The sequence below is a fragment of the Odontesthes bonariensis genome, chromosome 10 (genome assembly GCF_027942865.1).
Source record: "Odontesthes bonariensis isolate fOdoBon6 chromosome 10, fOdoBon6.hap1, whole genome shotgun sequence".
Taxonomy (NCBI): Eukaryota; Metazoa; Chordata; class Actinopteri; order Atheriniformes; family Atherinopsidae; genus Odontesthes; species Odontesthes bonariensis.
Window position 1 is genome coordinate 11,456,824 of NC_134515.1, and position 20,386 is coordinate 11,477,209.

At 39.0% G+C, this 20,386-nt stretch overlaps 3 protein-coding genes across 6 annotated transcripts in view; 1 reads left to right on the forward strand and 2 right to left on the reverse strand.

Annotated features, from left to right (window-relative positions):
- Positions 1-2,690, reverse strand: part of trim33 (tripartite motif containing 33) — a 28,858-nt gene extending 26,168 nt beyond the window's left edge. For all 4 annotated transcript variants that reach the window (XM_075476252.1, XM_075476251.1, XM_075476250.1 and 1 more), the window contains exon 1: positions 2,087-2,690. In XM_075476252.1, the coding sequence (XP_075332367.1) occupies positions 2,087-2,663 (577 nt within the window). In that variant the 5' untranslated portion in view covers positions 2,664-2,690. The remainder of the gene's footprint in view (positions 1-2,086) is intronic.
- A 1,593-nt stretch (positions 2,691-4,283) lies between these two features.
- bcas2 (BCAS2 pre-mRNA processing factor) lies at positions 4,284-10,740 on the forward strand. The gene is made up of 7 exons (XM_075475590.1): positions 4,284-4,448; positions 8,083-8,175; positions 8,266-8,336; positions 9,392-9,553; positions 9,644-9,694; positions 9,782-9,862; positions 9,962-10,740. The coding sequence occupies exons 1-7, from the start codon at positions 4,356-4,358 to the stop codon at positions 10,086-10,088; spliced, it is 678 nt and encodes a 225-aa protein (XP_075331705.1). The 5' UTR covers positions 4,284-4,355; the 3' UTR covers positions 10,089-10,740.
- A 2,574-nt stretch (positions 10,741-13,314) lies between these two features.
- otud3 (OTU deubiquitinase 3) lies at positions 13,315-19,988 on the reverse strand. The gene is made up of 8 exons (XM_075476253.1): positions 19,849-19,988; positions 18,098-18,400; positions 16,755-16,903; positions 16,365-16,477; positions 16,118-16,240; positions 14,251-14,383; positions 13,851-14,056; positions 13,315-13,621 (listed from the first exon to the last, which is right to left on the reverse strand). The coding sequence occupies exons 2-8, from the start codon at positions 18,301-18,303 to the stop codon at positions 13,457-13,459; spliced, it is 1,095 nt and encodes a 364-aa protein (XP_075332368.1). The 5' UTR covers positions 18,304-18,400; positions 19,849-19,988; the 3' UTR covers positions 13,315-13,456.
- Positions 19,989-20,386: the final 398 nt, after the last annotated feature.

The window sequence follows — 20,386 nt, forward strand, 5'->3', positions numbered from 1 at the left end:
TGGCGTAATTCAAACCTGACAGTTAATCGGATTTTGACAACTGTTTGACAAATTCAGAAGATCTATAAAATGATGTGTAACACGGAAGAAGTTTACTGCTCTTCCATTTTTTTTTTTGTGTAAATAGACAACAGACTCTCTACTCCGACATGATAATTAATCTTGTACTAAATTTGGCAACCTCCTGTACACTTGTCATCAGTAAGCCCCTTTGGTAGCTTAGCCACTGGTAAGCAACCATTAAAGCACAGGGTTTACTATCATTAATAAGTAGCCTGGCTAAATGTTATGACCTTCCCCAGTAAGGCCTAACTTCTAATAAATTGTGTGAAGTCATTAATAATTACTTAATCTCAGTTACATCATGGGTTACATCAAACTTTTTAAATGATTCAACAGTGGAGGTGGTCAATTAATCCTATTCTGATAGTGTTCTCACAGAGGACAGTCCTGTGGAAAGTTACAGTGCAGTTCATCATCACATAAACCAGGAGGAAGTGCTATCAGACCCCAACTTCCAAATGTTGATTTAAGATATGTCTGGCAGCTACTGTGGCCAAATGAACATTTCAAGTGAAGACAGATGCCAATATAATCCAAAAACCAGAATTTAGATCACTTAATTTGAACACTTTCCATTTGGATAAAAATCTTTATGGAATATAAAGTGATTCTACGAAGCTTGGTGGTGGGCACTCTAAGCACGTAAAACTACAAGCCTAATTTAAAATCAGAATTTGAAGACGTGCCATAAAGAAGCCATCTCATAGAAGCGCCTTTATCAAACTTGAAACACAACACTTATTAAGTGTAGACTGCCACTGTACAGAGATGTTTCATATAAACATTTGCCAAGTTCAGGATTATGATGAATGTAGATACTACTCAATATCTTGTCAGTTATGCTACATGGCACGATGCCCACTGCTGGCAGACAGTAAGGGCTGGCGTTTCATTTGTTGGATCGGCCTTTAGCTGATTGATTAGGTTGTGATAGTTTTTGATGGAGAAAAAAAAAAAAAGAGAACACATAAATTTACTCTAGAGCAGAGATGATACTTTTTCAGCTCCTGCTACCATTAGCAGACTTGATAAACATGCAGAGACTGCAGGTCATCTTTACTGTCCACTCCTGTAGTCTCAAAAGTCATGTGTCATGTTTACAAAAGCTCATCTCTCATTTACTGACTCTTGGGGCCTCTGCCAGGTAACTGACCATTAAGCTTTCCAATAATGGCCTGAGCAGACCATGGGATATATGCACCTTTAAAAAGCTGTGAAGTAATAGTACACATTTGTGTATATCTAATTGAGCAGTGAAAAATTATTCTGCACCGTGTTAATAAATGTTAATAAATATGACATACACATTAAGCACAATAATTGGAAGAGAGAAGGAAATGCCTCATAATTTCAAGATAAAGGCGTTGCAGGTATAGAGGGGAAAATGTATGTGTATGCCAAAACTTGGTTTGCATACATCTAAAATATGCTGTTTACACTGCAACGTAACATCTGGATTTCTATCAATGAACACATTTGTTTAAAATATAAATTCAAGTAAGTCTCTTAAAAACTGATGCTGGAGAATATGCAGTGCTGCATTATCATTACTCGATCGGCATCCACTGGTGCCCTTGTGATCACGCACGCTGCTACATACTGTGTTCAAATCTGCAGCAATGACTGCATTTGGGCAGGAAAGAGCTTTTTTTGACCATGGCATTGATGACAGAGCCTTAGGTGAACTATGCTTCAGGCAGTTACACTGCTGTCAATTTAACAGCTGAATGATTTCCCATCAGTCCGATTTATAACCATATGTTTGATTCACAGTGCACACTGCTGCCAGATTATTTCAGATTTGAGAGGCGATTAACCGTCGAATTGTTTTCACAAGCTATAGCTACCTTCTGAGAAATGTAATAGTCAGTATCAGATGTTAGCGGTTATACTCCAGCTCGTACACAAAACCTGTTGAAATGTACACTTCCAACTGCTGAAACCTAAACTCCAAACAGAGAGGAACTCATATTTCCCTTTGACAGATGACTCGCAGGTAAATCCTTACACAAGAAACACTCACCTATGTGCGTGTCTGTTTGTCCGTGTGGCCCAGGCACCTGGACGCTTATCTGTCTGTCAGGCTGCGGGATACATTTTAGGCAAAAGGAGTGCAGACAAGGCAAAAGTTTTGGTTCACAGTCTCGGTTCTGAAGACTTTGTTTACACACTGCGCAGGTATCCAGTAAATTAATGGTCGCGGGTACCGGTGTGGCTGCTGGGGCAGTGGGAGGGGGAGACATTTCGGTGGCGGGTCCGCTACCCGAAGCGTCAGCGGCGGGAAGAGTCTCTGTCGCCGTTGGCTCTGCATTGATGCTACTGCTATCAGATGGACTAACAGCGTTGCTAACGCTACCATTGGCTTCCCCTGCCGCAACAACAGTCCCACCGCAGCTAGCGTCCCCTCCTTCGCTGGTGGGTGTAGGTGCCTCGTTAGCGTTCTGGGGGGACTCGGTTTCAGCGTCTTCTTTTGAATTTGCCTCTATTACTATTACAGCATTATCGGTATTTGCATCCGACTGCTCATTTTCTTTTGCTGAAGGCACTGAGTCCGAATTAGCAGACGATTCCATATCCTCCTCGCCTTTGTTATCCGCCATCTTCCTTCCTCTTACAACCACTCCACGTCCTGCGTAACTTCTCGAACCAGGAGTACGTATGATCACGTCATGACGTTAAACAAGACCCATGTTTACTAGCATGTTTTTAGCGTTGTTCAATCTCAAATTCAATTAACAAAAAGGCTATAAAAACAATAAGTATTTGGAAAGACTATAACTTATTTTTGTAACTCGCATTTATTTGTGTAAATTCTTTTTTTTTCCTTTTTCCTTTTTTTCTCTTTTCTGTTCTAACAGTTTTCTATCGTTGTATTTTTGTATTTTTAATTAACTATGTTCTTCTTTCATTTTATGTCCTTTGTTCATTACTGTACACTATTTCTTTCATAACTACTGTTACTGTGATTTTGTGAAGTTAAATAAAGTTTATTAAAAAAATGTTTTTAGCGTTGTTCTCATGAAAGTTAATTTGTTCCCTCTAAGTCTGTGACTTTTCGGTTTTTTCCTATACGTTGCCATTTGCTACATTAAATTATTGTTAAACAAAAAGTGTTTTCTATCTATCTTGTCGAAATAAATGGAAATAAATGAATAAAAAGTATGAAGTGAATTCAATATTTTACATTCCCCTCAACAGTGATAAACCAAATGGACTCAAGTAAGTGTGTAAAGCCAGCCAAAAGAAAAGAAAAATAAAGAAAGGAGAGAAATGGCAATGTTACTGAGACTGTGCTTGTAATTAGCACAGCTGGCCAGTATCTGGATTAAAATTTCATCAGTAATTATATAGTCTGATATTAAATTCATGCTGCCCTTCTGACCGTTTAGTCCTAATGTTTTAATGTGTAATCTAATCCTTGATGTGGGTAAAATTGGGTTTGCTGTTAAACAGTTTACATTTATGGAAGATGAACTTGCCATGCAAAATAAGATTATTCAAATGAAAAGAGGAGGGGTGCGCCATGCACAGCTTCCAATCCTTTACAGGGCTGACACAGCGAAGAAAACCAGATTAGAGGTACAGTTTTAAAATAACAACCCAGCATAAACACTGGGTAACGGAAGTCTATTTCTAGCTAAATTGGATTTGAGAAAGATTTACATAACCTAAGTTTTTTTTTACTGTTTGTTTGTTTTTTCTAATTTTATGATTTGGAATTAGGTACCATAACAAATTTTTATTCTAAATTAAATTTTTGATGTAGTCCAACTTTAAGATTATAAAAGATGCCTAGAATTTAAGCACATTTAAGCATCTCCGACTGTTTCCCGTGGTTCCTCACTAGGTTTTCACTTTTATAAATGGCATTAGATGTTGTGTGATACAGGAACCTTCACAAAAGTAATGATTTAAAAATAAGTCTTCTGTATCTTCCCCTTCCGTTGACAGTTTCCTCTCAATTTGACTAAAACAACAGCAGACTAAGGATCTTTTATATTACATTCTTTAATTACTAGTCCATTTTTTTTTTAGAAAAAGTAAACAAACAACAAAACAATACACAAAGCAAAAATCTTTACTACAGTACTTCATGGCCTAATCGAGCTGCAGTTTCACTCCACTCCGCCAGGTGTCGCAACCCACAGATACGTCACGGTGTTAAGTTTTTTTTTTTTTTTTTTTTTTTTTTAGGGTCAGTCACCGGAAAAACTTCTTTAGCTAGCCGACTAGTTTGTTTAGCATAAAGGGACCTAAATCAGCTAATTTAACAATATTTACACTAAGTAAAAATGGCCGGGACGGCTTCAGTTGCTGGGGAGGTGTTTGTCGATGCTTTGCCATATTTTGACCAAGGTTACGATGCCACAGGTGTCAGAGAAGCGGTGAGTAAACGAGCTTTTGACAACCGAAGCGTGTTAGCTTGCGTGTTACCATGCTACATGGAATTGGCACACTGGATCAATTAACTGTTCAAAGATATTACTTTTTTAAATTATTTTTTCTCAAATCAGCCTATGTTTTAGCAGAACTTAGTTTCTGCGCAGTTATGTCTGACTCATTAATAACTGACTGCAACTGGGGCTTGATTGCGTTTTATTTAATGCTAATTCAGCGTTCACACTAGGTGTCGTCCATTCATAAACTTTTAAAACTTTCCCACATGTTTTTTTGCCGCTCACCTTTGTGCTGTTTAAGCCAATTGAATGTCAAAAAGTTCCACTCATTGAGACCATTTGATTGTATTGAATGTATTAAATTAGTCAGCTTTTTGAGAAAATGTGAATTTTGTTATTTGAATTCTAACAACTTATGGATAGTTTCAGCTATAAGCATAATTTAAACTTTAAACACCTCACAAGGAAGTGGACTGTGACCTTATGTTTCAACATTTCAATATCTTTCACCTTTTTATATGTGTGTATATATATATATATATATATATATATATAATATTACAGTTTAAAATCATTATTTTTATTTTGTTCTTTCTAAAAAAAAAAAATTCTGTGGGAGCGGGTTAGTGGCTTACTTTACAGATCATGTGACACTAAACTTTCAAATACTATAAATTGAGAAACACCTATATGAGTAACGGGTAAATTGAACTCGCTCCTTTTTTCTACATTTTTGACACTTTGAATTTAAAACACACTCTTATGTGCTCCTCTATCCTGTTTAGTGCTAACTGTGTCAAAATGGTTCTAATAGCTTTTACCGCTTTAGGCTCAAGAGGTCAGAGTTTGAGGGTTGTGCTCAGCCTAAATTCAGAGCAGAGGTCTGATCCTCTGCTTCCGTCTTTCTGCCCAGTGCAAGCTCCTTATGATGATGATCTTAACGAGCAGCTCCTGTTCGGTGTGTCATGTCGGTTCATGCACACACAGCCAAACGTTGATCAGAAACACAGACTTGCGCATCCACATAACCACATGCTTTGACTTAAAGCTGCAGTCTGCAAGATTTGTTGTTGTCATACATAAAGTCCTACTTTTTGGCATTTTAAGAGTTTACATGATCTATCAGAACGCTTGAAGTTGAAAACGGTGACCTCCGTAGTCGCAAAATGCAAGAAATGCTTGTTTTTTAACCGAAAAATAAAAAGTTATTCAACTTCCTGTCCCGCCCCTTCAAAACACATGAGAACTCGTGCACGTAGACGTGCACGCCAGATGCGCCTACACGACTCCTCATTCATCAACTCACCTGTCATTTGCGATCATGGAAGACACAGTAAGTAGACTAGCCCGTAATGAAGTTCAATAGTCTAGATAAATAAGCGTGGGGACGAGTCTACCTTGTATCGCGCGTGCACAATCGGTGATTGACAGGCAGCAGAGCCCAGCTCGTAACCTGATTGGTTACCTTTTACCGGTCCGGTCTGCAATTTTGTAAACAAACCTGCTGGCTTTGGAGGGACCTAGCGGGACATATAGGGGACCTAGAGAACTCATTTTTTTTTGTATTGGGGTATTTAATGTACTACTTTTGAGAATCCCCGGACAGTTCCAGGCATTATGCTTGAAAAAGAGTTGCAGACTGCAGCTTTAAACCGCATCTTTGTTCCATCTATATGTATTAATTCTTGTTCTAGGGACTTGATTAACCTTTGACCTTCTGCATGCAGTACTTTGTTAAAATGCCTTTCAGCTCCCCAATTCCTCTTGTCAATACTTTTGTTTTAAGGATCCACATTAGTTAACGATGCACTACCTTTCAACCTTTTGAGAAATATTCACCTAACCTTTGATCTTCTGCACGCAATACAGCTTCTGATTTCAAGGCTGATTTCAAGGCTCTTGCCTTTCAGCTCTTGAGTACTTCTGCTAAGACGTAGTCTGGTAGAATGGAATCTTTTTCTAAGCTCCTGACATAAGCCGCTTTCGGACAGACCGTTCTAAGAAAGTAGTTATCAGAACTACCCTCCTCGAATTTCGTTCTGATAACTATCCTTCCCCAGCGGAACTGTTTCAGTCTGCATTCCCACATGAGTCGGGACCTGATAGGGACTGATGCGCCGCGCGCAGCCGTCTGCTTCAGTGACGTGTTAGCCGTTTAGCGCTACATTCAAACACAAAACAAAACGGTAAAAGTAAGGAGAGTAGAAAAAACACCACCAAGAAGCTAATATGGAGAGCGGGGAGGCCACTGTGTTCATGGTCTGCATGATGGTGATATTAATCATGGACAATCACATCAGGCGTCTAATATCGAGGCTGGAAAAGCTCACAGAGAGAGTCAGGAGACGATACTTTTTCATTTCATGAAGGAAGAAAGGAGAGCAGAGCGCTGCAGACAAATGAGACCAGTGTAAGTTTAACTTATTAAACACTCGCCGGTTCTGTCTGTGTCTTATGAGGAGACATTTCAGCCGTGATAGCATGACATGGGGCGTAGCTACTGACCACCACACACCTCCGTCAGATCGTTCTATAGAACCATGAAAAGACCCGACCTCGGAGAAGGAGCTAAATAGTTATAGGAACTAAGGGAGAAAGCCCCGAGTTCCTGTATGTCCGAACACGGGAGAAAACGGCCCCGCGGATTAAAAGGTTATTAGAACTGCCAAAGGTTCCTCCAGTCCGAAAGTGGCTATAGTTGGAAAACGTCGTGGGGTTATAGAGAGATGGTGGGAATAAATTCTTTAGGATTTAGAAAAAGACGAGCACGCTGCAATGAGTTATCCATTGGTCATCTCTTATATATCACTTTAGTATAAGAGATTATTTTGAATTTACTTTATTTTCAAGGTTTGTAAGAAAAACTGGAAAGAGTGAAGTATAGCGCATTCTTGCACTCCTGTCCTCTTATTTATCCAGATGAAATAGCAGTTAGCAAGTCTGGATGAAAATGATTGAGCGTCACTGGGAAAGCTGAAACGTAATGATCTCCGTTCTTTCTTAAAGGATGACCCCAAAAGAAGGTGAAGGACGCACTGAAGCCCATTTCCTTGGCATTTAGAGAATTTGAACAGCTTTAATCATGTGTCCCTCAGATACTTCTACTAAATATTTCATTTTCCAAGCTTCTCTCGTGTCAAAGTTCCCAGGTTGAATCTCACTTTACGCTGATGAGATTAGATGTATGAAAATATTTGAGTGAATAATGTGTAATCAATCGCCCGTTTTATTTCTCGTTCAGAAACCTTTCTCGTATTAAAGTTTAAAGTACTCTGTTTAGGAATATTTCAACATGGTATAAATTAGAATATTTTGTCTTTGGACCAAGCCACTCATGAGAAATTGTTTAAGTTTACATTTTTTTCTTTTCCTACTCAAATATAACAAGAATCTGATCATCAGAGGCCATTTTAGAGTCTCTAACATTATTATTGACCCTGTTTAACCCCTGTCACAATGATAGATTTATTTTTTTGTGTAAAGGTGTTTTGATGGCTAGATGATTGTCAATAAACACCATTATTAGTGAATATTTGAACTTGCACAAAGCTGAAAAATGTTAATTTCCTTGGAGCTGCAGTTTTTTCTGTATGAAATATTTAGATTCAGTATAATCCTTCAGGCTGCAGCGTTGGTTGAGGAGGAGACCAGAAGGTACCGACCTACGAAGAACTACCTGAGCTACCTACCCACGCCTGACTTCTCTGCTTTTGAGGTGATAAACTCATCAGACATTTGACGCCTTCTTCAAGTGTTCAAAGAGTCACAGAAATAACTATCTCTTTGATTCTTTTTCGCCCCTCAGACAGAAATTATGAGGAATGAATTTGAGCGGTTAGCGTCTCGGCAACCCATGGATCTCCTGAGCATGAAGAGGTAAACCCTGCCCACTGCTGAAGCCCGGTGGTAGTTGTACTGCAACTTGGGCTTCTTTATCTGCCTCAGAGTGACTTATTTGTGCCAAAAATGAACATACGACTGAAGTATTCGTGAGACAATAAGTTATTTTAGTCACGTCAGTCAGTCTGGATCTCAGGAACAGTCTAGGTTCAAGATTACTTAAATTGTTGTTCAGTTGTATCAGTGGTAAATGTAGAATCAGGAGACAAAAGTTAAGTAAAAATGATCTTCCAAAGACCGCAGTATGAAAGCGGGGTGCATTTATTCAGCCAGTATCTGAAATACAGGCCAGATATATGCGATGAGACAATCCTGGAGTTTACTGACAAGCTCCCTCAGGGCTTTGCCTTTTATTCTCTAAGGGGTTCCTCCCAGTCTCCGCCTCTTCTCTTTATTATTTTTTGGAACTGGCCGTGACCTTGTACACCATTATAAATCAACCTCAAACTGGAACTGTGTATTGTTTATTTTTTTAAAGGCATCAACATGACTGTCCACCCCCTCAGGATTGCCTGGCCCGTTGCCTTCATAGCTCTTTCTTTACCTCATGTCTCTGTATCTTATCCTCTTAAGGCCATCCTGAGAGCGTAGAACTCGTTACCTTCACCCCTTACAAGGTTGATATGATAACCATTACCAGAAGTGCTCATCCGTTTTATAAACCGTTAGAAATAGACATGTAAAATACACCATTGCATATTTGTGGTCCACTTAGATAAACTTTTGGTAAAGAAGTTTCAAAGAAACGTGCGTGCATTGGTATGCGAGGGTCACATAATGTAAATTTTGTTATGACTGCACACACTTGTCGCCCGTCCTGATTTGTAGTAAAACCTCTTTTCTTTTAAGCCAAAACAGAAAAATTAAGCCAAACTTAACTGGCAATGAAACTGAACACATTCATTACATTTGACTTCGAACAGAATCTCAGCTGCAGATGGAACAGCAGCCTCTATACAGTCTTTTCAGTTTTGCTGAAATGTTTTTACAACAATGTTTAGAATTTTTTTTTTGTTTTCACCCTTGTGGAGATATGAGCTGCCAGCGCCCACATCAGGACAGAAGAATGACATTACAGCGTGGCAGGAGTGTGTGAACAACTCGATGGCCCAGCTGGAGCACCAGGCAGTCCGCATTGAGAACCTCGAGCTCATGTCGCAATATGGAACCAATGCGTGGAAAGTCTACAATGAGTATGTGATGACAGCCTTTTCTCTAAATCAGAAAACTGTGCAGAGTTAATCTGAAGAAATCTGACCCTTCGCTCTGTCCTCCTCCTTTAGTAACTTGGCCTGCATGATCGAGGTGGCTCAAAAGGAACTTCATAAATTCAGGTGAATGCTGAAAAGATAATATTCCCTTGCTTTAAGTGCTGTTCAGCCTGTATTCACTTTTACGAATCTCTGTATTTTGATACACAGGAAACAAATTCAAGATCTGAACTGGCAGCGTAAGAATGATCAGTTGGCAGCCGGAGCCAAACTGCGAGAGCTTGAGTCTAAGTACGTCATTAAAAAGCTTACGTGTTTATATCTCCGTATGCAGGGAGTATGCAAGTCAGATTCCCCCCTGTTTTAACATGTTTATTTCCCCCTTGACAGCTGGGTGTCACTGGTCAGTAAGAACTATGAGATAGAGCGAGCTATCGTCCAGCTGGAAAACGAAGTTGCTCAGCTCAGACAACAGCAAGGGGACGAGAACAAGGAGAACATCCGACAGGACTTCTAGGACAGCAGCAAGTTTCAGCCTCACAGAACTGGACTCAAGCCAATGATGAAACTGGCTTCTCTTTGTTTGGATGAAGAAGCAGACTGAGGAGGAAGTTTCTTCTATGGAGAATGTTTGACAGCTTAATCTAGTCACTATAACATTTGGGACGATGAAAACTTCATTTAGCTACTTTACACCTACTGTAAAAACTTTTTTTTTTTTGATAGGTTCGCAGGGTGACTTTGTACAATTTGCTCCAAAAATGAACACATTTATCATCTTATTACAAGTTGGACGTGAGGCATAAAATATACCTTCACTCATTTCAGTCAATACATGTCACTCTACTTCAGGTTCACTGGCAGTTTCTGAGGTAATACTAGCTAATGTTGGCGGTCTTCAGACCGCTTTACAGAGAAGCGAGCCAGTACTTTCTTTGTTTTGGTGGTACTGATGCACAAGCAGTACAATTTAACATTATTTTATACATGCGTCATGATGTAATTTAGCAAATGTTGCAGTCTTTCTATAAAATGTAATTTAAATCAGTCTACAGGTCCTTTAAGTTGCATTTTTAACTGTTTAGAAAAGGTGTACATAGTTGGTGACCCTACATTCTCTTCAGTACATGAAATATTTTTGTGGTTTTGATAAAACAAACTTTTTCTCAGTGTTTTTTTTTTTTTTTTTTTTTTTTTTTTTTTTTTCCAAAATATAAATTTCCACATTTATGTCCTGCTTCCAGTGTGATAAATGGTCTCAGCCTTCGAGCTAACAAACAGTATTTCTAATTAGAACATAAAAGAAGTCAGTCTCCAGCCACCATGTCTATTTCCAATCCAAGTGGCGCTTAGCTGACCAAAAGCTAATTATTTTGTGCTCCCTACACATAACTTCAGTGAATAACAGCTTCAAAAAGACCACTTTCTGATGTATATGATTAGTGGTCTATATATTTTAATTACTGAAACGCAGTATAATGCATGAATAAGTTTGATTGGTTACCACATTAGTTATTTTCTACGGTGGTTGTAAAAAGAAAGTTTCACATATATAATAAAGAATAAATCACTTGGTCCTTATCAGGTCTGAAAATTGGATAGATACAACCTCAAATGAACAAAGGCACAGGACATATTAAACCGTCATTATTTGACAAAATGCAGAAGCATTTGTGTGTGGGAAAACCCAGCACGTTGCGGCTTCCATAGGATTTAAGGGGGTAAATAGCAGCCAGGTGCTGAAAATCAAATGTATTTGATGACGTGACATCTTGTATGACAGCAGAAGTCTCGAAGGTTTACTGGTCTGGAGCAATTGGATGTGTGTTAATAGAAGGCCAAGGACAAAAACATCAGCAATTATTCAAGACAGTATTCAATCAGACACAACAACAGGTTCACCCCAAGGTCAGACTGCAATTCTCACATAAAACGGCAAAATAATCTATTACACCTCAGACTATACAGGTCAACAAGTGTGGCTTGTTTGGAAGGTTTGCAGGAGAAAACCTCTTTTCTCTAAAAAGAACATGGCAGCACAGCTTAGGTCTGCAAAGTTTCATATGAGCAAACCATAAGACTTTGGAACAATGTCCTTTGGACAGACGAGACCAAAGTGGAGATATTTGGTCATAATACACAGCAGCACGTTTGAAAACCAAACGCAGCATATCAGCACAAACTAGTCACCAAGCATGATGGGAAAGAGGTAATGATTCGTGCCTGTTTTGCAGCTACGAGACAACAGAACCTGGACGTCTTGCATAGTCCCCTGTGTCTGACCACCTGTCTGACAGCTAAAGCTTGGCTAAAACTGGGTCATAAAACAGGAAAAAGATCCAAAAACACAGCAGCAACTCTACAACAAAACGGCTGAAAAAGAAAAGAATCAGTGGTATAAAATATTTAGATTCAGTATAATCCTTCAGGCTGCAGCGTTGGTTGAGGAGGAGACCAGAAGGTACCGACCTACGAAGAACTACCTGAGCTACCTACCCACGCCTGACTTCTCTGCTTTTGAGGTGGTACAAAGTCCAGACCTCGACCTGATTGAAATGCTGTGGTGGGACCGTAAGAGAGCCGTGCATAAACGAATATCTGCAAACCTCAATGAGTTAAAGCAACATTGTGAAGGAGAGTGGACTACACTACTATGCGATAGACTGATAACATCATACAGAAACAGTTACCTCAAGTCTATGCTGCTAAAGGTGGTTCTGCAATCTAATGAATCATTATTGCTTTTCACACACTTAGAAAACTGATGACATTGTGTAATTTGTCATGTGTTGTTAATCTGTAGTTTTAAGACCTTGAAGTATCTAAGGTATCAGAAAGAAACAGAAGCCATCCAAATTCATTGTATTTACAAGTCCTACAAGACCTATATATCCTTAACATGGCATTATAAAAGACCTGAAATCACTTCCATTTCTAGAGAGAATCAGCGGTTTCTGAGCGAGTGCCGCAGATATTCATAATCTCCCCTTTGGTCCCAGAGTTATAGCTTTGAATAATGGCTATAAAAGTGTGGGTTTTTTTGCAGGAGCATTATGACATCATGTGAAGTTGACCTTTTGGGTATGAAATGTCATCACTTCATAATTTCATCCTGTTGGACATTTATTCGACACTCTGTCATAAATCTTAAATTATGGTCAAAAATGAGTTTTATGAGATCACAACTGAACTTTTACCCACAAATACAAAGTGCACCTTTGAGTCAAAGTGAATGTTGGTGCCAAATTTGAAGGAGGCACTTTCAGAAAAAAAATGAAATGCTTCACAACGTAAAGATGTCAGAAAATGATTTTAGACTTATGCACCTATTTGAAATACACAAGCCCTTTACACATGTTAAGCTGGATCATTTGCAATATATTGTCTGGCTCAGACAAAAATCAGTAAATAATCATTTATTATTGTTCTTACACAGTGAGCATAACAATCATTTCTGTCCCTCTCTGATCACAAACAGGATCGTCAGAATAAACACGTATTCAATCTGTGGCAAAACAAAAAGTCTGGTTGCACGAGATTATCTGCATGGTTGTCATGGAAAGCCAGATGTCCAGCATAGAAAGGAGCAAGGTAGCGCAGTAGGTAGACCAGGTCCAGGAGTTTCTACGTACACAAACCAGGAACCGAACAAAATCAAACTCCAACAGAAATACTGATAGTGAGATAATTTCTGTCTCTCATCACACACATCTCACTCACACAAGTTTTGCAGGCACAGTTATACTCTTTGCAAAGAAACTATAGGGCTCTCTTTAGGAAAAGTTATCCACTGTGATAGAAATACTGAATTCGACTATGTGCAAAACTTTGTGGTTAGCCAATGGTAGCTAAAGTAGCAGTGCGGGATTTGGGCCATGCTCCAGTCTATATACTGAGAGTGTTGATAGCTGGTACTAAAGTCACAGCTTCTGGCAGGTTCTTGTTCTGGTCTTGGCCTCCTTTACTCTGGAGGAACTTTTGCCGATGCCTCTCCTCCTGACGCTTCTTCTTCTCTTGCCGCTGCTGCTCTTTCCTCTGCTTGTTCGACAGCTGGGGACAAAGGAAACAACAAATGACTGTTTTAAATTATTTCACCTTAACTTGAGTGTATTTTACCCTAAATATTTGTTTCCAACAGAAACAAGATAACTACATCCTTAAAAGAGAGCAATGGAAAGAATTCTCCAGTTTGTATATTAAATGCCGACGGCATTGTGAATAAATTTGATGAGTTAAATAAATAGGACAGCAACTTATTCAGCAAAACATGAATCCCAACCTTGAGTTTTTGTACGTTGCTGCCCTCTGCTGGCTGCTTGTGCTCACTACAGTCTGTGGCTGCAGCTCTGCAGGATGAGCAGGATGAGCAGGATGAGCAGGATCCAGAGGAGCACTGGCCCTGGCATGGCTGGCAAAGCAAAGAGCCAACAAGCCATTCAGCATTTATTGTTGCTGCACTCAGCTGGAGCAGGTTTTCCTCATCACCTGAAGCAGGAAACACACACACGGTAAACACTTGAGCTGAATCAGTCAGCTTGATTTGTTATTCTTCATATAATCCAGTCTAAGTTAGCTGAACAAACAAGCTTGAAGGTATGAGGGTTTTCACGTCTCTAACTGAACTGACTCCTGGTGATCTTATTCTTTCAGCAGATAAAGAGTCAAGTCCATCTTCTGACCCTGGATTCCTCGATTCTTGATGGAGCTCAGGATCACGTTTTCCTCTTCAGACGATGTTGGAGAGGATTTTTTCTGTCTGTCCCTCTGACCGTCTCCGAACTCCCGCTGATGACTATGTGAATTCTGCAGATTCTGGGAACAGAAATGGTGACAAACCAACTGAAACATCTCAATCATCCCCATAAATGTATGATTGCACAGCTTTTACAAGTAAAACTAAAGACATGCCATGATACGTTCGTTTTTTTTTTTTTGTAATTCAAGTTTTTATTTCTTTGTCTTTGGTGTTTTACAGTACAGCATTTTACATTGTGAGACATTTCTTATCATATGCATTACATGTAGTATCAGCGTCATAGCAAAACCAAAATGAAATAAAAGTACAGTATGAACGACACTGTTCATAAAGAGGACATATTGATGGTTACATAGCTGGAGAGCATATCCATACAATAAATTATAGTGCTGGATACAGGATACAATCAGAGGGAGGTATTCATACTGCAGGCTCATCAGGCAATGTGATGTAAGCCCAGAACAGGTCCCAGACTGGTGCCTTGGTCTTATTTTTTTTTTTATTGTTCAACCTGTTGAGCATAAGTTCATAGGAAGCTGTCTTTATCATAATGTTTACCCACTCTTTCAGTTCAGGGGGTTTGGGTGTTTTCCACAGTTTAAGTATTGTCCTAGCAGCCGTTGTAGTCCCTGCAATGATTACAGAGAATTCTCCACTTGTTATGTTGTGTATTTGGCTTCTATCCCCTAATAGGCATAATCTGGGAGATAATGGTATGTCACTTCCCAGCCAGTTGCTCAGGTTGTCCACTACTGTTTTCCAGAAAGGCAGAATGACAGGGCAATCCCAGATGCAACCTATGTGTTTTTGACATCTCCAACACAAGTTATTATTTATTATACCTGCTCTGTTGAGCCTTTGTGGAGTCCAGTAATACCTGTGTGTTATTTAGTATTGTGTAAATTTCCCTAAACTTCCCTAATGTATTTCACATTGCTAGATATGATTCTCAGCCACTCCTCTTCAGCCATCAAACATCCCAGGTCTCTCTCCCATATTATTTTCAGGCTCCGACAGTCATCACTGAGCAATTGGTTGGTTGTTCTATAGAATATAGAGGTGATACCTTTTTGACATCTAAAGATGCATATCCGTTGCAGGGCTCGGCGATATGAGTCAAAATTCATGTCCTGGAATTTCTCGGCCGAATGGCAATAAATGATACATATCGGTAATTCATTCTGTCTCACTCACAGTCCTGTTAATTGTCGTGGTGCTCATCCCGCACTCACTGAAGCACGATGAGGCAAGGAGGGACCGTGTTATATAACAGGTAACAGAAATAAGGATTGCTCAAAAGGTTGCTGCATTTTTAGGTATGTGCTTTTTTGGGTTAAAAAAAAGCATCTGAAGAAGTCTAAAAGTCTCTAAATCTAGTTGGCGGCACATGGCAATCTAACGTGAGTGTTTGAGAGAGAAAGTGAGGAGTGCGGCGCTGAACTGAAGTGCTTCACGGAGCTCTTCAGTGGTACGTTTCACAATTTTTTAAGCTTGTAAAAAATACAAATATGTGAGCGTGTTGCCAAATATATTCAGGAGTCAATTACTTGCTTTTAAATTGCGACAACTGGTCAAAGAGGAAAAGTTTTGTGTTGCTGACAAACACAGAGAGAGAAGTTTGAGTCAGGCTGCGCTGACAGGAGAAACTGACACTGGCAGTTTTACAGGGGACACAGACGGAGTTGGATTATATCTGTTTGAATGGTACAGCATGATTTCATACCGAGTTTGAAAAATGACTGTTATATATTAAAAGTCGGCATACGACCCAGTCCCGGTGTATTATTTACCTCTATGCGGAGCTGAGCAGGAGCCTCAGAGTTATCTCCGATCCGCCTCACACTGTCGTAATGATCTCCGTAACGGTAGGCAATGTGCAGCTCTCTGCACACCTGCTTCTCTGCGCCATTTATCTGCAAAGAGAACAAAATATTCAACTGTGGCGTACTTCAGGTAAGTTGGATCCCACATGGGTAATATAGCACACTGTATAAAGTGATTTCATTTGAAAGCCTCTGCCTGCAGCTCTGTTCCTACCTCCCAAAGCGGTGTGTTCAGCTGATGGATGACCACTTTCACCTGTTGACTGCGAGCAAATGCCACAATAGCGTCATTGCCAGCAAACGTACCAGGCTGGGAAAGGTTTGACACTGGGGAAAAAAGTGTGGAAAAAATTGTTTTGGTCAACTTTGTATGGTATACAAAGTCATACGCTGTATCGTCACAAAAATCTATTATTGTTCAAAACTGAATTCATCAATTATTCATACTCGTATAAAAATGTCCTCATAAATAAATAAAACCCAAGAATGCTTCAAATTGGCCAATAATAGAAGCATTGTTGACCTTGTGAAACCTTAAAATAAAATGCATTATTGTATTTCTGTGAGGATAGAGTCAGTCTGGGCCTGTGTGGCTTTCCCTTACAGTGCTGTGCAAAGGGGACATCGTCCTCAACGAAGGGTTCAAAGTCCTGTCGATGAGACGACATGTACTGAACAGTCTCCTGGCGAAGCCGCAGGTGACCACGAGAGTGACCCTCCAACTGGTCACCGAGAGCTCTGAACAAGCAGTTCCTGCAGGAGACAAAGATAATGACTGGTGTACCAAATTGGTGCCAACAGAATATATAAGAGGTTCGGCATCTCTGTGTTTTTGACAAATATACGCTTTCTCAGTGGAATGTTATTCAGATGTTTATATGGTATACACTCAAGTGGTGCCTTCATTAGAAAAGGCACTGGTTGGCAAATGTTTTGTAAAACACAAGCTTCCCAAACTCTCTGGACAGTAGTGCTGTAAATAGAAAAACGATGGCTTCTACTAATTACATACAGAGCATATAGAGCAGATGAAAAAAATGTGGTATACTTTACAGTTGGAAATATATTTGAATCTAAGTTTTCTGTAAACAGATGACCTAAAACGTCACATACACTCACAGATGAATTGAATAAAAGGGATGTCAAAGTGTGGGGATATATTCAGTGAACAGTCAGTTCTTGTAGTTCACAGAGTGGCTTTTTAAAGGCCAAACACTACCCATTCAACAGCTGCCTAACAACAGTGATCCCTGTAGGAACAAACCACCACAGTTCCATACTGGAGTAATTCACAGGGTCACCAGATCATGATTTAACTTTGGTCTTAAAGGCATGCTGTGAGGAATATTCATCAAATATATATATATATAAAATATTCACTGATACCAAGATAATGACATTCCCTTATTTTATGACCCCACTGGAGGTGTATTAGTCCATTCCTCTGCAGAGAAAACACCCTCTTGTTTCTTCAAATTTTGTTATTTTAGAAATGTCACTGGGCTGTAACCTTTGATCACAAGGGGTGTAAACACTGGCCAATAACAGGACATGGGTGTAAAGACTGAGAATCATTTCACTGTGTTGTAGCTCTTTCTATCTCTATCTCTCTCTCTCTCACACACACACACACACACACACACACACACTCAGGTTATATAAAATTCACATAAAATCCCAAAATGTAGCAGCTTAGCTTACAGGGTTGAGTGGGAATGTGGAAATATTTGTGTTTATTAATGTAGGCTAACATCTGTAAGTTGTGTTTTATCTACTGTTTTGCTCTGTGGCTGAATTAAGTTCCTCATTATTTCTGCTAATATGATACATTTCATAGTTCTGGTAACTAGGAATTTCTAGCCTTTGGCCTGATCAAAGAAAATGCCACAAGAAGTCAGATTTCACACTCAGTAACTTGGGTAAAGTAAGCGTTTTTTTGGCCCTTACCCATCTCCAGGGACCTCTCTCAACTTGAGACCCAAAGCCTGGAGCTGATTGGAGAAGCTGACAAACTCTGCCCCTTCATCGCCATCCTGAGGGCGGTTCTTGCGGTCTTTTACAATGGCCCGGTGTGCTGCCCGCTCATCCCTCTTGCGTTCCAGTTCACTCTTTTTATTGCTCCGCACAGGTTTCGGTGTCTGTTTCCTTGACATGTTGGTTGCAATCGTTTCCTCAGACCCACAACAACAATGAAAGTCTACCTATGGTAATGAGCTGGCACTTCATTACACACTGCCACTCATCGGCAACCTATTTAAAAAGACACATAGTGGTATATTAAAATAAATAAATAAAGGACATCATAACATACATTAGGTGTCATTCAAACCAGTCCTCCATGAAACTGTAATTTACAGATCAACACCCCACTACAGTCTCTCTAATGTCTGATGTAGAAGGCATCATGGGGCTAGTCTACCAATCTTCTCTCCTTTTATTCTATTAATTTCTCTTATCAATTTTTTTTCGCTAAATTTGATACATTTAGGAGCTCAAAAAGGGTATGTATAAAACTCTTGACATTTTCAGTTTTATTTTGCCTCTGTAAAATGCTCTTTGTTCATACTAGTGATGAGAAAACATCCCATTTAGTGTCTGTTCATTTGATAACACTTACCCTAAAGGACATTTATGCAAATCAGTTCAAGTTTAATAATAGATTTTAAATATTGAGACATAGTACTGATAGCAAGGTGGCAATTGGATATGAAATACAACTTTTAATATGCAGGTTGTCTTCGCCACAATAACATTTTGTAATGACTTTCATTAACTTGGATTTTTCAATAGAAATGAACTCTTAAAAAATGTTTGTCCCATATATTATGTATGTAAAAACACAGAAAACAGGACAATTTCACTGTGAATTTATCTCTATAAAAAAGTTTAAACAGATCAGATTAAACCACCCCTGGGCTTGAAATTGGAGATTCTCTCAAATGTTCGTTATGAAGTAATCAAACAAACATTAGCCGGATATTTCTTAACCTCCAAGGGCTCAAGCTTTAATTGTGTATAAATGTTTTAATTTATCCTGGGTATCTGGGATGAGTGGGCACAGATAAGTCAAATACCTGAGCATTGTGTTGGAACATATAGTAGTTTTTGAGAGAAAATATATCATCATATGGAGACTTTACGTCTTTTTTTTTTATGATTATTGAGTTCAACACTTTTTAAACAGTGGATGCTTAAAAGGATTGAAAACAATACTCAACAATACTCTGTTTTGTTTTCAGTTTCAAGTGAACTAATATCTTAAATAAATCAAACAGGACAGGTCAAATACAGCTGGGGCTTGCAAACTAACACAAAACACCCCAAATTTACTCCACAATCTAGTTGAAATTGCTCATTCTTAGGCACAAATGGTTTTGATTTTGTAAACAGTATCTAAATCTCTAATCTAAGTGAGTTTTTCAACACTGAGAAAATAAAATTGAAGAAAAAAAAAGGTAATTCTATCAAAACTTTCACTTTACCAAACTAAAGACGGCTAGTTAAAGTGATTTCACTCGTTAAAGTTAATCAATTCAAACACAGTATCATCGGCGTCATGTTAGCTGCTAGCTAACATAAGAGTCAAGGACTAGCTAGTGGCTAACTAGTAAAACACGAATGGATGTTATAAAACAATTCATATCTTCTCGGTTCACATCATAAAGAGCCTCAAGGTATCTCAACCCAGTGACACTTACCCTAAAGACACTGCCGTTGACGAGATATGTCACAGTTTTTGTGGGTGTTTTGGCTCAAAAAAGAAGGAATGTTGTGATTGTCCGTTTTTGTTTACAACTCAGTTCCGCATACGTACACCCGTGTACGTCAAAACGTACGGAAGAGGGAGAGGGCCAAACTGCAAAGGCGGTTAATAAACTGTTGATAGAAAACGGTTTGTTAAGTGATTTAAAAAAGAAAAACGTTTTAATTGATTACGACAAGCCTGTTCAACACATACGACTTAACAAGTTTAACAAGTTTAACAAGATTATAAAAAATCTATCTATCTATCTATCTATCTATCTATCTATCTATCTATCTATCTATCTATCTATCTATCTATCTATCTATCTATCTATCTATCTATCTATCTATCTATCTATCTATCTATCTATCTATCTATCTATCTATCTATCTATCTATCTCGTCATTTGATCTGAGGACTGAGAACCAGGATTAAGAAGGGGACTGCAACAAATTTGTAAGCCATCTTGCCTCTCAAAATGTGTCCACCTT